Source organism: Neoarius graeffei, chromosome 16 (genome assembly GCF_027579695.1).
Source record: "Neoarius graeffei isolate fNeoGra1 chromosome 16, fNeoGra1.pri, whole genome shotgun sequence".
Classification (NCBI taxonomy): Eukaryota; Metazoa; Chordata; class Actinopteri; order Siluriformes; family Ariidae; genus Neoarius; species Neoarius graeffei.
Genome location: NC_083584.1, coordinates 48193825 through 48208665, shown reverse-complemented (window position 1 = coordinate 48208665; position 14841 = coordinate 48193825). Strand labels below are relative to the sequence as shown.

Below are 14841 nucleotides of genomic sequence, written 5' to 3'. Positions count from 1 at the left end.
TTCTCATGGATTAAAGTTTTCCGTCGTGTGACGGATTTCCGTCAACTGAACTCTCCCAAGGCCAAATGTGAGGTCGGTGCTGATCCGAGGAGAATTAAAATGACGGGTGGTTGGGTAGAGATTGGGTTATAACACTGTGTTGCAACACCATCAACTATCAGCAGGGTTTATTTAACTTTTTTGTTTTTGAGCCATGCTTTGTGTCGTTCATTTCCTATGTTTGATCATGTTTAAACGTTCGCTGTCTACGGTGCGGCATTAAAAAAACATGCGCTGTCAAAATTGGCAAAATACATTCCCATGTGCTTGGCGTGCTTGTGTCTGACCATTTCTGTTTTGTATTAAATTAAATCTTGCCAAAATGACTTAGTTCAAACCTGGACATATAGAAATAGAGCATGTAAATAAAAAAAAATAAACCCCGGAAAGCCCGCTCCTCTGCTTCAGCCAGACTTGAAGACCCGGCAGTGCAATGCTTGCAGACTGTCAGAAGTAATTAGACCTAAATTTATAGCTAACAAATCAGCAGACGCCCCAACAATTATTATTTCCGTTAGGCCAGTGTGTAAGGTATGTTAGAACCGTGCCTTATAGCCTACGCTATATCACAATTTAAAGGACGTTTGAGGAGTTGAAGGCTGCGAGCGCAATGATGTTCCGACATGCGCTAAACTTTATTCCCTGAAAATCATACACCAGCGTTCAATGCCCCAAACAGTCAAAATGTCTAGAAGACTACGGTTAAATAATAATCATAGCCTGCTAAGTTAAATTACGTCAAAACATCTGTTGCGCTTTACATGAAAGAAGGCACTGATGTGTCTGCCATCGATAAAGGTGTAAAAAACAAGTGGAGGTGGGCTTGGCTGTACGAAATAGGTGAAAACGGAAAGCCATTTAGTTCATGGTGCAAAAAACTAAACATTCCAGGCGCTTGCATTTGTGTGGTTTGCCACAAAAAAATAATATACGGAAGCAATAGAAAGAAAGTGCAATAAATTGAATATATTAATCCATTAATTAATTGATAATAAAGTTATCAGTTCTAAGTTAATCATTCTCAGAATTTCATCGAAATCCACCCATAACTCCCCCCCCCCACCCCCGTAAATTTTCAGTCAAATATATATATTTTTTTGCTTTAATCCATGCATTCTGTGTTCTGCACTTTGTATATTTTTTCTGTGCCCCCCCCCCCCCCCCACTAATCACATGCCTGATGTTATAACAGCAATAGGGGAATAAATCTGGAATGGGATATTCAGCAAGGACATAAGTGTAAGAATCAGGTGTCTACAAACTTTTGGCCATTATAGTCTAGGTCCTTGAGTATTCCTTTAAGTACATAACCAATCGCCCTTTGTGTTGACCTTGCAAATGCAACCTTTAAGTAGGGTACTATAATTTTCTGCACTTGCCCTGGACCACCCTATTCTAACATTCTCCATGATCTTTCCCCCTGTTCATAGCTGTCTGCCAGTAATGAGTTCTCTTGAATGCAAGTGCACTATAGTGTACTGGGGTTCACCTCTGATTGATTGGTTGTGTTTCTATGCAGCGCACAAACCGGATGCCAAAGGATATCCATGTGGAGCCAGAGAAGTTTGCAGCAGAACTGATTAATCGGCTAGAGGCGGTCCTGAGGGAGCGCGAGGCCCAGGAGAAACTAGAAGAGCGCCTCAAGAGGGTGCGGCTGGTGAGTATGCTTCCAAAAATGGGGGAGGGGGGAAAATCCTCAGTTTCCCTGCTGTGAACCTAATATTTGACAAGTAAATCCATTTTCTTTATCTGAAAACTATGCTCAAGGAGCTTAGTATGCTGCAGGATGCATCATGCGTAGGCTTATCAGACATTCCTATTCATTTCTATTGTCTCTTTGTCTTCAGTGTCAGGTGAATCACCTGTGCTGGCTGAGACGTTTTCTAGTCTGGCTCTGAGTAATGACTTTGTTTGAAGTGAGCTGTGGCGTGAAAAAAATCCAGAGCTCTCCATAAATCGGCATCTTTTTCCTACACAAAGCCAGGTGTTAAGTCTCAAGACCGATAATTTGTGTAGCTTGGCCGCCCATAAGACGCACCGCTGTCACGGACCAATAGCTCTACTATTAAGAGTTTGAAGTAGGAATTTCATTGTCTTTTAATTGATATTCTTGCCACTCGGTGCCTTCCTCCAAGATTAGCACTGTTCTGCGCTTTGAGGAAAGAGTTGAGAGAATTTCAAGGCCCCCCCCCCCCCCCCCCAATCAGTGGAATGCAACGAGTGTAAATTTGATTTTACAATTTTTTTTAAGGAATTATTAACATGTTGCACAGACTTTGAGCATTAATTGTAAAATTCTAAATTCAGTTTATACGTATGCTGCCAGATGGCGGACTTTTTTTTTTTTGTGTGTCGCACTTTGCATGCTGACCGACCACTGTTTAAAATCAAATTGCTCAGCCTTCCCTGTATGAGGTCTTACTTAGGGGCTCAAACTGCCTCTGACCAGCAGATCAGAAATTGGAATGCATTAAGAATGCAGCCGAGTCAGACCTAATGACTTAATGAATTTTGCATTGGAGATTATGTTGGGCCTCTTATTCTAAACTTTTTGGCATGTTATTGGGCTACTGTGCATTATGATTATGGACCACTTGTGTGATGTTGGACTGGAAGGTCTGGAAGTCATCAGCAAAGTGTTTTCATTGTCCCTGCAGGAGGAGGAAGGAGATGACGCCGATGTGTCCACAGCTCCATCTCTGGCGAGCCACAGGCTGCCCCCTGCTGTGCATGTGCAGCACTACTCGGCACGCTATTCAGACACTGCCTACAGTGGGTTGGGGCTGCGCGATGCGCACGAGGAGAACCCTGAGAGCATCCTAGATGAGCACGTACAGCGCGTCATGAAGACACCTGGCTGTCAGTCACCCAAGTCTCGATCACCTGATGGCCTTCCTGCGACCAAGATGCCTGGGCATATTGCCCAGCTACCTGGTGGCCAAGGAAAACACCAAGCAAGGCTGGGAACCAAGGGTGAGCCGGGACATGTTTACCACCACAAGCATACACATCACACACACCACACTGAGGGAGAAGGCATGAGGCCGTGGAACATGGATCCGCACCATTATGGCTCCAAGACAAGGAATTACTCAGATGGCACCAATGCTATGGAACCCATAGGATATAGGTAAAATCCCTCCACCGTTTAAATGAGGTCATACAAAGCTGATCTTTATTAGCATGGTTGCAATAAAACATGGTTAACTTTATTTTAGCAGTAAAGGTGCTACAGTGTCAAAGCGGCCATACAAGAAAGTTGAGGAACTGCGCAATTTTGAGATGCGAGAAACCGTTCCAGAGGAGCTGGACAGAAACCAAAAGATCTTGCAGTGGATGATGGAGGGAGAGAAGGAGGCAGGGCGCTACAAAAAGAGCCCCTATGGGTGAGTAGGTCTCACTGATCTTGCACAATGCCAGGACTAAGCCAATGATTGTAGATAGTTAAGCTTTTACACACTATACGGGTTTCATACTTTGAGGTTTGTACAGTGTTTACATTCCTCCAGATCTTAACTAGTCAGCTCAGTGACGCTGATGGCAAAGGTCCAATGTGTTTGCAGATTTTAATCTTTTACCTGGAGCTATTTAGGTGTTTAAAGAGACACTACAAGTACAACTGGAGGTGTTCCTGCTTATTTGGAAGCTGCAGCCACCCTGGCTGTTTGTGGATAAGGTTGCCTGCATAATCCTGAATGCATGAGAGGTTCTGGAGGTGTTGAGTGTTTGAATGTGTTTGGCATCAGTAGAGAATGAGAGGTGGTTGGTGGGATGGTATACTCCTTTTGTGATCACCACAAACTTCAGGACAATATGCTTTTCAACAGTAAGATTAAAGTGCTTTCACACATGGCATTTTAGTTTACCTGATTTACACAAAATCTGTGGAAATGTCCTCGATGAGACCTGCATATATAGCATGTCGATATAAAAACTTAGGTAACCTTGTTTGCTTCAAAAAGGGGTGATGTGACTGTGAGCTGGGGGGAAAAAAAAAGAACGGAAGCTAGAAACAGATACTATAAGGCAATCTTCAAAGGATACTTTGAAAGCTTTCTGGAATTAAGAAGCTTTTCTGTTTCTCTGATCTGTTCCTTAGGAGCCTCTCAGGCTCAAAGAAGGCACAGGGTCACGAGTCGGGCAGGCCGAGCTCAGTAGAGCGGCCAGGGGCTGTGCACCCGTGGGTGAGCGCGCAGCTCCGGAACAACGTGCTGCCTTCACACCCCTTCATCCAGGATCCCACCATGCCCCCGAACCCAGCACCCAACCCCCTTACGCAACTGGAAGAGGCCCGCAGACGACTTGAGGAAGAAAAGAAAAAATCTGGAACCCTGCAGACCAAGCCAAGGTGAGTTATTCTTCTATCTCTCCAAGAAGAGATCACCAGCTTTCTTTTCAAAGTTGTCAGCTTTCCCCCTTCAGACATATTTCTTTATCGTTTTCTTCCTGAGGTTGTAGACGTTGTAAATCAGGTCTGCTGTCTTTTTGTTTTGTGAGTAAAGAGAAATGACGAGTGTGAAGTGCCATGTACACAATGGCTAGGTCCCCTTTTTATTGTTCCTTTGCATCCCAGCACACGTAGTCGAGTCTGAATGTCTAATGTAGGAGTTGTTTCTCAGGTATGTGATGGAGGTGATCCAGAGGGGACGCACTGTGGTCCGGCCCGCTGTTTTTCCCACATTCAACATGGTGCCTGCCGTGTCCGACACGGAGCTCTCCGAGGCCCAGTATGTCCCACTGGCCCAGTTTCCCATCAGGCCTTTCTTAGTGTCATCACTCCTGTCATTGACTCCATGAGTGTACACCATCCTGTATCCACTGCTGCAAGCATATTGTCTCCTCTCCCTGCCTGGGCTGTATATGTCCTAGTAACACATTCCAGCTTGTCCTAGTTCATGCCCCCACCCTTTCCCTTCTCATGTAGTTTTATAGCCATGTGGTGTAGTTAGCAAGTAGGCACCATTTGTCTTATTAGTGTGTTCTAACCTGTTGCTGGAAACGTCAAAAGTGTCACGCAGTTATGACTAGATGTGTATTTGTTTTCTTTATTAAAAATCGAGGGATGTCTGACAAACGGGGATTGGGATGGTCATACTGGATGTAAACGTGTTGACACCATGGTCATGCCATTTTAATCCTTTTATGATCCTTTAAATGCTTTATTTTTACTTCTACAGACACAAAGGCATGAAAAAGCAACAGTGTGAGAACATTACTGTGGCGTATTACTTCTGTGGCGAGCCTATCCCATACAGGACCTCAGTCAAAGGAAGGATCGTCACGTTGGGACAGTTCAAGGAGCTGCTTACCAAGAAAGGGAGTTACAGGTAAGGCTACACCCAAGTTTACTGACTTTTTTAAAAACAGTGATTCCAAAATCAGGCAAAATGTAACTGTCGGGTATCTATCTTCTTTCGAGCTTTTTAGTGATTGAGTCACTTGTCTTTTGAGTCCAAAATAACTGAGCAGTAGAAAATGTAGACTCATGAGGCAGAATTTTATGGTGATATGCTGTCTGTATCTCGAGGATATTATGCATTTGCACAAAGATATGAAGTTTATCTTTGAGTGGTGAACATATTCACGAGTCAGTGAAGCGAACAAGTGAAAATATTTTCAACACGAGAAGATAAACTTCATATCTTCACACCACTATGTAATGTTCTTTATATTATATGGACGGGGAGAGACACAAAAAAAGCATGTTAATTTTGAACCGGTTCGCCATTTTGACTATAGGGGTGTTCACACGGCACATATTTGCATCGATGCTGCACCGATGTATTTTGTTGCAATTTACAGGGATGTGATTTTTCCGCGAATTCGCGGAATTCCGCTTTTTTCACCTCAAAATTAAAAAAAAAATTTCTGATTTTTCGCTCAAAAATCCGCATTCGTATCCTATTCGTTCCGTCTTTCAGTAATTCCGTCATTGAGATGAAACGAGGTACGTGATTGGCCCATCGCTCTGTAACAACCAATGAACGCGCTTGTTAGATAGCTGTACGTAAGCTCGCTTCAAACAAAGAGTTGAAAGATGGCAGCCTCCGTGATCGAGCGTAAAGATGCAAATCGAGTTAAAGAAATCGACAGAATAGTGAAAAACAAGTTCCGCTGGGAATGGTTGGAGAAAGAGGTTGCTACAGACGTTGGACATAAGACTGTGAGACATTTGTTCAGCGATTTCGTTCTTTGGGGGGAGGGCAGAGGTCTCTGGCTGTCAAGTTTGGGGATGCTGGGACCTCCCCTGCCCGAGCTACGAGCGTGCAAAGTCGGGCTGGAGCCCGGGATAGAAACGAAACCTAAGCGGAGCGCCGCGGCTCGCCTCGGGGCGAATTACGTCCCGAGGCGCGGGGCTAGCGCGCCCTGCCCGCGCTGGTTCTTTGGGGGGAGGGCAGAGGACTCTGGCTGTCAAGTTTGGCGATGCTGGGACCTCCCCTGCCCGAGCTACGAGCATGCAAACGAAACCTAAGTGAGTGAACACTGGGGTTCTGAATATCCTTAAGTGAATGAACACTGTGGAGTTATGATTATCCTTTGGTGAGTGAACACTATAGAGTTATGTATATGAAGTTGACATTGCTAGAGTAGAAACTGCAGAAAAAAAGTGACTGATCTGCTGGAACTGGACATGGATGCTAGCATCTTTTTTCTTTGAGAGTTCCTGAAGACTTGTGGATGAATTCTTATGTTGCATCATGTTTGTTTGAAAAGGCACATTTAGGTATGTTCAACTTCTACAGTAATAATAAGTATAAATTTTGTTTTTCCTTATACAATTTTCTATTTATTCTAATGCAGATTTAATTTAGAATGGCATTTTTAGGTTTCATGTTTTGGCTTTTTGTCAGTTAAGAATCATTGAATTTACTATAGGGGCTCAGAGTTGCATGTTGACCATTAAATTGGCTTGAATTTGTTAATCATGACAAGTTTTTTCCTGTGTGTTTGCTTGCCATTTTAGTACAATTTTTAAGTCAGAAAACCCCAGAACCCAGGAGCTTCGGGGGGCTTCGCCCCCCTTGTCCCCCCACCAGGGCACTGCCCTGGACCAGCTGGGGGCCTGCGGCCCCCAGACCCCCGGCTAAAATTTTCAGATAATTTCACCAGCCCCAAATCACATCCCTGGATATATCTTACACCGGTGTAAATTTTGTGGAGCGTTCACACGTCACAAACCTGCTTACTAGAGAGAAGCGTGTCAGCACCGCTGCAGCCCCACTTGCGTTCACACGGCAGTTTTTGCGACCGTGCTATACGATAGTAATGATGCGGAAATGAAATATGCGCATGCGTGAAAATGTACTTCCTTTTCCCGGTTGTCATGGCATCACCAAGCGCCAGGAAAACAACATGGATGAAGACACCAGTGTTGCCAGATACTGCTGACGTTTTCCAGCCCAAAATATGTTCAAATCCGCCAAAATGCACTTAAAACCGCCCAATCTGGCAACACTGGAAGACGCGCAGTTCTGTTGTTGTTGATATTCGCCATTTTGGAAGCGCAAAATACCAGGATGCAAATTATGCAATGCCGTATGTAATCAACTCTCCTCACGCGTAGTGAGTCTACCCCTGTAGCGTTCAGACGTCCCATTTTATATCGGTGCTGCCCCGCAAACTAGCATTTACTCCGGAGTAAATTTCTGAAACCACCTCCCGAGCAGGGTTAGATTTGCACCGGTTTAAGCAGCTTTCAGGGGCTACACCGGTATAACTTTTGTACCGTGTGAACGCTCTACCGGGGCAGCCCCGGTGCTACACCGGAGTAAAAGTTGCTGTGTGAACACCCCTAATGCGCGTCTAGTTAGTGGGAAAACACTGGGAGTGACATCATTAGAGTGAAATATTGGGAATTATTCCACTTTCACTAGATGTGAGCAATCGCATGCTCTGAGTGGCTACTCTACTACTAGGGTAATGGACCATATACTGTGAGTAGGGAAAAACAAAATGGCAGTGTGTGTTAGTGAACCAACCGAGGACGAAATAAAAACTACTCGAAAACAAAACCCCAGAAAATACAATAAAAGCAACAAAATGAAAAGTATTTGATGGCTAAGTATTTTTTTTTTCAAGAATAATTATAGCATTTTTCACAAATTGCTATTGTCATTTTGCTGGTTTGTTTACATTCTCGATGGAAATTTTGTCGGATGTTTTGTGCAAAGTTTTTATCAAATTTGCAATAAATAAAAATTCTGTTTCTTAAATCCAGTGAATGTGGATAGGATAAAAGTTACTCCACTCAATCTCATCATACATGGCTTACCATATAGCCAACTCGGTGCTACGTGCCTCATCGGCTATCAGCACATGCACGACTTGATTTTGTGGAATAACTGAAATGTCACTCAGATCTGTGATGTATTTTGCATGAAAAATGTGGTTTTTTTTTTTTTTCAAAATAAGAAACTTCATATCCTCAAGCCAATATGTGTTGGTTTTTTTTTCTTTTTTTTTTAAATCGACACATTCACAAAGTATCCAAATTTATCAAAACAATATATCGATTTCCTCACGAGTGATGTATAGAGATTTACGTCACAGTTTTGGTTCTCCATGTCCTGGATGTAGCTCATACGAAAAATGAGTGGTGTATTTCCCAGTAAAACACTCGTCTCTATATGATGTAGCGTAAAAAAACAATGTACAGATAACACTACTTGCGCCAATTATTTTTACTTTGGGGTTCCATCCTAAGTTACTCCAGTTACTGTTGGAGTATTTTTGCATATTTTTCCCTCTGATCACATTGTTTGTGTGCAGTTTTGTGCACATGCATGTGTTACACTGTGACTGCCTAGTGTATGATCTAGAGCAGTGGTTCTCAAACTTTTTTCACCAAGTACCACCTCAGAAAATACTTGGCTCTTCAAGTACCACCATAATGACCATAATTAAAATACAGTAGCGTAGTAGGCCTAAGTATTCATTAAAAACAAGGCGGAGGTTTTATTTAACAAGTATATTTAATATTGTTGGCCACTGTAACATTACACACAGTACTTTGAACAGTAACACTGTGTTTAAATATAGGAAAATAAAACACTGTACTTAAATAATGAATCAAATAAATTGGCCAAATCTGCAACATCTGTATTCTCATCAAGCTGTATGGTAAAATATCTACTGTTCTTAATGTGCTCAATCAGTGTCTTTTTAACATCGTCAGCCATGTCGTTTATTCTCCTTGACACGGTGTCATTTGAAAGCGGCACCAAGTTTAACTCTCTGGCAGCTTTCTCTCCACACATGATACGGGTCGTCTCTTTGGCTAATGGCAAACACAGCAGTTCCCCGATTGTGTGCGGTTTACCGGCTCTGGCGATCAGGAGGCTGGCACGATATGAAGCTTCCTGTGCTTTGGCTGCGGGTGTACCATAGGACAGAATGGTGGACTTGGACTGCTTCAGTTCATCACGTTTTCGTAAAAAAAAAAATCCATTGGTTTGTCCTTTAGTGCTGTGTGTTTGGTTGTAAGATGCCATTTGAGATGCGACGGTTTCATGGACTCATTGCTCAGAACGTCCCCGCATACAACACACTGCGGCCTGGGCAGCTCCTCTGTCCCGCTCCAAATGAATCCCAGTTTTATGTATTTTTCGTCATACTTCCTCCTCACTGGTTTCTGCCGTTTGCTAGCAGTTCTGGGGTTGTTTTTGCCACTGTCGTTAGCATCCGCGCTCGGCTCACACACGTCCTCTTCAGTTCTCCCTCTCTCCTGATCCACGCTCCCATTCGCGGATTTAAGCCACGACAGTAATTTTGTCGTACTCGTCATAATTAGCAAAGCCACCTCCACCTTTTCCCATCACAGCCTAGTCTACCAATGGCGGATAACCGTCTGTCAGCGGAACCGGCGGGAATGCGTACGTACGCTACGTATGGCTACCCAGAAGCACTTGCAAACTTTTTAAAATTATTAACTTAATTTGTATCTCCTTTCATTTTCTTGTCATCGGTTGATAAGATATTTTCATCCATTCGGATATTATGGATAGTATTTCACGTTTTATTTTATTTTATTTTTTAAATTTTATTTATATTTAATTAAGTGATTCTTTGGCGTACCACTAGAATGGAGCCCGCGTACCACTAGTGGTACGCGTACCACAGTTTGAGAATCACTGATCTAGAACGTATTCCTGGCTTGTGCTCAGTGGAATCTCGGAATTGACTCAGTATCCACCACAAAAATGATCGTGATAAAGCAGTTACTGGACACGCATGAATAAATTAATTTAGATCAATATAACAAAGATGCAAAACAAAAATGTGTCATCAGCATTTTATAGTATTGCAATATATTAAACATTTTGAGGTTTGATTGGCATGAGTATTTTGAGTCGTATCATATTCATTTGCCATTTCTGTTTACTAGTCTGATATTTACCCACGTTAATCAGCTACAAAACAATAAAATAGCCTTTACACCACACTGGTATACAGCAAATTCAAATAACTGACAAGCAGGCCAAAATGTGTAACTAAAAACTTCTCATGATGAACTCCACAAAGAGTATGCACCAGAAATGACATGAAGCATATAAATACAAATATGGCAGCTGTGGTCTTTTTTTTTTTTTTTTCTCTCCCTCAGCAACAATTCATACAATTACTTCATAATGTTTTATATTTAATATTGCCCTCAAACAACATTCTGTACTTGTCATACATTGTTTTGCCAAAAGTTTGTGGTGACTGGACCATCACACCCATATGTGGGCCTTCCAAAAACCGTGGCCACAAAGTTGGAAGCGCACGATTGTGCAAGATCTCCTTGTATATACTTGTTCCCTTCACTGGAACTCAGAAGCCCAAACCTTGTTCCAGCATGACAGTGCTCCTGTGCACAAAGCGCTCCATATAGACATGGTTTTGTGTGGAAGAACTTGAGTGTCCTGCGCAGAGCTCTGACCTCAAGCCCCTGAGCACTGTTGGGATGAACTGGAATGCAGGTTGCACCCTAAGACTAGGGATGGCGAAAACTTAAAAAAAAAATCTTGACCGACCACCGAGCCTCATTAGCCGGTTAAAGTCAGTTAACCTATGAGTTTAAACAGGGATGCAAACGGCGCGCCTTTTTCACGGCTCGTGCAGATCCGATTTTTTTTTTTTTTAGGGGAGGCGTTGGAGTGTCTGAATAATTTCATCAGAGTAAATTCTGTATTAAAATTACTACATAAGCAAATGCCGTTACAGTCCGTGAAAAAGTCGGCATCTGCGCCTTTAGTTTGTGTGGAGAGATATGATCTGCAATAACATGCATTGTTGGCTACAGACCGAAACATACTTTCAGAATGCACTGGCCAAGGCAGGACTAAACTCCATGTGCCTTCTAATAATAATTAAAAAAAAAAAAAAAAAACAATAGTAATTTGTAAGCTAAAAAGCCTGTGTCTACACTTTTCTTTCGCCGAGTGGCAGCTGGGCGGGACATGACTGAATGGGTGTTTCTGATTTGTCAGCTGTCTTTAACTGGGGCGGGAAGGCGGGACATGACTGAATGGGTGTTTCTGATTTGTCAGCTGTCTTTAACTGGGGCGGGAGGGCGGGACATGACTGAATGGGTGTTTCTGATTTGTCAGCTGTCTTTAACTGGGGCGGGAGGGCGGGACATGACTGAATGGGTGTTTCTGATTTGTCAGCTGTCTTTAACTGGGGCGGGAGGGCGGGACATGACTGAATGGGTGTTTCTGATTTGTCAGCTGTCTTTAACTGGGGCGGGAGGGCGGGACATGACTGAATGGGTGTTTCTGATTTGTCAGCTGTCTTTAACTGGGGCCGGAGGGCAGGACATGACTGAATGGGTGTTTCTGATTTGTCAGCTGTCGTCCTTACACCGTATGGCATGCCCCAAGCGTTTACAACACGGAATTCCAGGTTCTCCGCTCCAAAATCGGCAGCTTCAAAACGATTTATTTATTTTTTTTAACCGACAACCAAAAAAAAATTAACCAGTTGACGTTGATTTGGTCAACCACCGGTCAAACGGTCATCGGTTAACTTCCCTAGTGGAGAGATATGATCTGCAATAACATGCATTGTTGGCTACAGACCGAAACATACTTTCAGAATACACTGGCCAAGGCAGGACTAAACTCGATGTGCCTTCTAATAATTGAAAAAAAAAAAACAGAATAGTAATTTGTAAGCCAAAAAGCCTGTGTCTACACTTTTTTTCTTTCGCCGAGTGTCAGCTGTGTTCAACTGGGGCGGGACATGACTGAATGGGTGTTTCTGATTTGTCAGCTGTCTAACTGGGGCGGGACATGACTGAATGGGTGTTTCTGATTTGTCAGCTGTCTAACTGGGGCGGGACATGACTGAATGGGTGTTTCTGATTTGTCAGCTGTCTAACTGGGGCGGGACATGACTGAATGGGTGTTTCTGATTTGTCAGCTGTCTAACTGGGGCGGGACATGACTGAATGGGTGTTTCTGATTTGTCAGCTGTCTTTAACTGGGGCGGGAGGGCGGGACATGACTGAATGGGTGTTTCTGATTTGTCAGCTGTCGTCCTTACACTGCATGGCATGCCCCAAGCGTTTACAAACACAGAATTCCAGGTTCTCCGCTCCAAAATCGGCAGCTTCAAAACGATTGATTTTTTTTTTTTTTTTTTTCATCGACAACCAAAAAAAATTAACCGGTTGACGTTGATTCGGTCAACCACCGGTCAAACGGTCATCGGTTAACATCCCTACCTAAGACCTCCTCATCCAGCATCAGTTCTCTGTCATACTTTTGTAGCTGAATGAACACGCATCCAAAACCTAGTGAAAAACCTTCCCAGAAGAGTAGAGGTTAATTATCACAGCAAAGGGGGATTAAATCTAGAATGGGATGTTCAACAAGCGCATAGTGTGATGCTCAGGTGTCCGCTTACTTTCGGCCATGTAGTGTTGCTTAAAGGACCCATGGCATGGTGGTTTGTTGATGCTTTAAACGGGCTCGTGGAGGTTTCCGGATGTTATATCCGCAGCCTTTCTCGAAATGAACCCTCGGCACGTAGATATAGCCTCCTGGGAGAAAGCCCCATTTCAGCACTTTTCCCAGTGCGTCGTTTTGCTAATGAGAAGCAGGAGGCGGGGAAGGGTAGAGGGTGGGGGCGGGTCTTATCATTAATATTCATGACATGTAAACGTGTTACCTCTGATTGGCTAACAGCACTGTGACGCTACCTCCAGTGGGTCAGAACAAGCGTATGTGGGTGTCTTACTATGGCGAGAGAGAAGGAACAAACCGCGAAGGGAAAAATACCGCGCGCTGACGTCATTAAGGTGCGACGCGAGGAAATAAATTCAACAAATGTTTGGGTTTTTACTGAACAAACAAACAAATAAAATGAATGAGTGACTTAAAAAAAAGAATGTGGGTGTCTTTGTAAAAACTGTTTTGATTGGCTATTATAACAGAGCATGCTGCATGCTTTTTGGTTTTGTAGCGCAGAGTACCTGGCTAACTGCAGGAAGAGGTTAGCTGCACAGCTAATGTAGCCATTGCAAGGCTAACGTGGCACCGATTTTAAAACACGGCAAAACGACTTAACAGTTATACACTTACTTGTTCGGTGTTTGTTGCTGATGCGGCAGGGATGCTTGGTACGGACCCAGGCTTCAGTGACAGTTGATGTGCAAAATCTGCCCTGTACTGTCCCAAGTTGTGGAAACATTCCTCAGGAAAATGCTTCCGACAAACATACACTGTCTTAGGTAGACTCGACGGCGTATTATTGGAGTAAATAAAATTAAGCCACTGCGTCTTCAGGGGCTCTCCCGTCGGCAGTAAAAACAGACTCTTTTCTGTGTTGTCACATCCATGTACAGCGCAACTTCCATGTTTCGCTCGCTTAGGTGATGCCATGTTGTTGTGTCCTCTATGGTCTCCTCACTACAACTGGGCGGGCAATTCATACGGTGGGTGGGAATCCAGAGGGGGGGGGCGTGGGGATCATCTCCCTTGCTGACATAGTAAAGGGAAGAGTTTATCAACGCACCGTTTTGACGCGCCATTCTCAAATGTTGGGCATAGTTTGGTTTACACATTATGAAATTTCTAGCCACTGGGGTGACTTAAGAAGGTCAGAGGAACTCATTTTAATGTTAAAAAACCTCAGAAAGTGAAAATTTCATGCCATGGGACCTTTAAAACATGAAGGAAAAATTGTAGTGGTTGGATTTACTAAGGCTACACGCAGCAGTGTCTTGTACAAGAACTAAGGGTTTAAGCTGCTAGAATATGATGTGACCAGTCCAGATAAATGTACTTCTGTTCTTCTCTTTCCAGGTATTATTTCAAGAAAGTGAGTGATGAGTTTGACTGTGGTGTGGTGTTTGAGGAGATACGTGAGGACGATGCTATTCTGCCCATCTTCGAGGAGAAGATCATCGGCAAAGTGGAGAAGATCGACTGAAGATCAGGGAGGAGGAGGAGACAGCACAGAGAGATAGCATGGCCTTTTAGGAGGAATACTTGGCAGCCAGTAAGGGAAGGGAGCTAAAAGGAGGTGCTGAAGGATGGTACAGTGTATGTGTGGGGGGTGGGAGAGGGATGAGGGTTTAGGGCGGGGGGGAAGAGTGGGGGGGCGGGGAGAGAGAGAGAGAGAGAGAGAGAGGGGAGAACTGAGGGATGTACTCTATTGACTCAAAGGCTTCTACCTCTGCATTAGAGCCTTCTCTGGTTCCCCACAGGTGCCCTGTGCTACTGGTCACCGTAGTATGCAGCCTTTGGACTTTAGGACAAGGCAGCACACTCACCATTTTGGTGTATTTCTAGCTTTGAAATGTAATGTAGCAGT

General features: G+C 43.7%; 1 protein-coding gene across 4 annotated transcripts in view; it reads left to right on the top strand.

Moving 5' to 3' along the window:
* Positions 1-14576, top strand: part of axin1 (axin 1) — a 55876-nt gene extending 41300 nt beyond the window's left edge. For 2 of the 4 annotated variants that reach the window (XM_060943093.1, XM_060943094.1), the window contains exons 5-10: positions 1559-1696; positions 2697-3169; positions 3258-3425; positions 4139-4387; positions 5217-5366; positions 14331-14576. In XM_060943093.1, the coding sequence (XP_060799076.1) occupies positions 1559-1696; positions 2697-3169; positions 3258-3425; positions 4139-4387; positions 5217-5366; positions 14331-14457 (1305 nt within the window). In that variant the 3' untranslated portion in view covers positions 14458-14576. Of the gene's footprint in view, positions 1-1558; positions 1697-2696; positions 3170-3257; positions 3426-4138; positions 4388-4658; positions 4767-5216; positions 5367-14330 lie in introns of all 4 variants that reach the window. The other 2 variants (XM_060943096.1, XM_060943095.1) reach the window with 2 other exon arrangements.
* Positions 14577-14841: the final 265 nt, after the last annotated feature.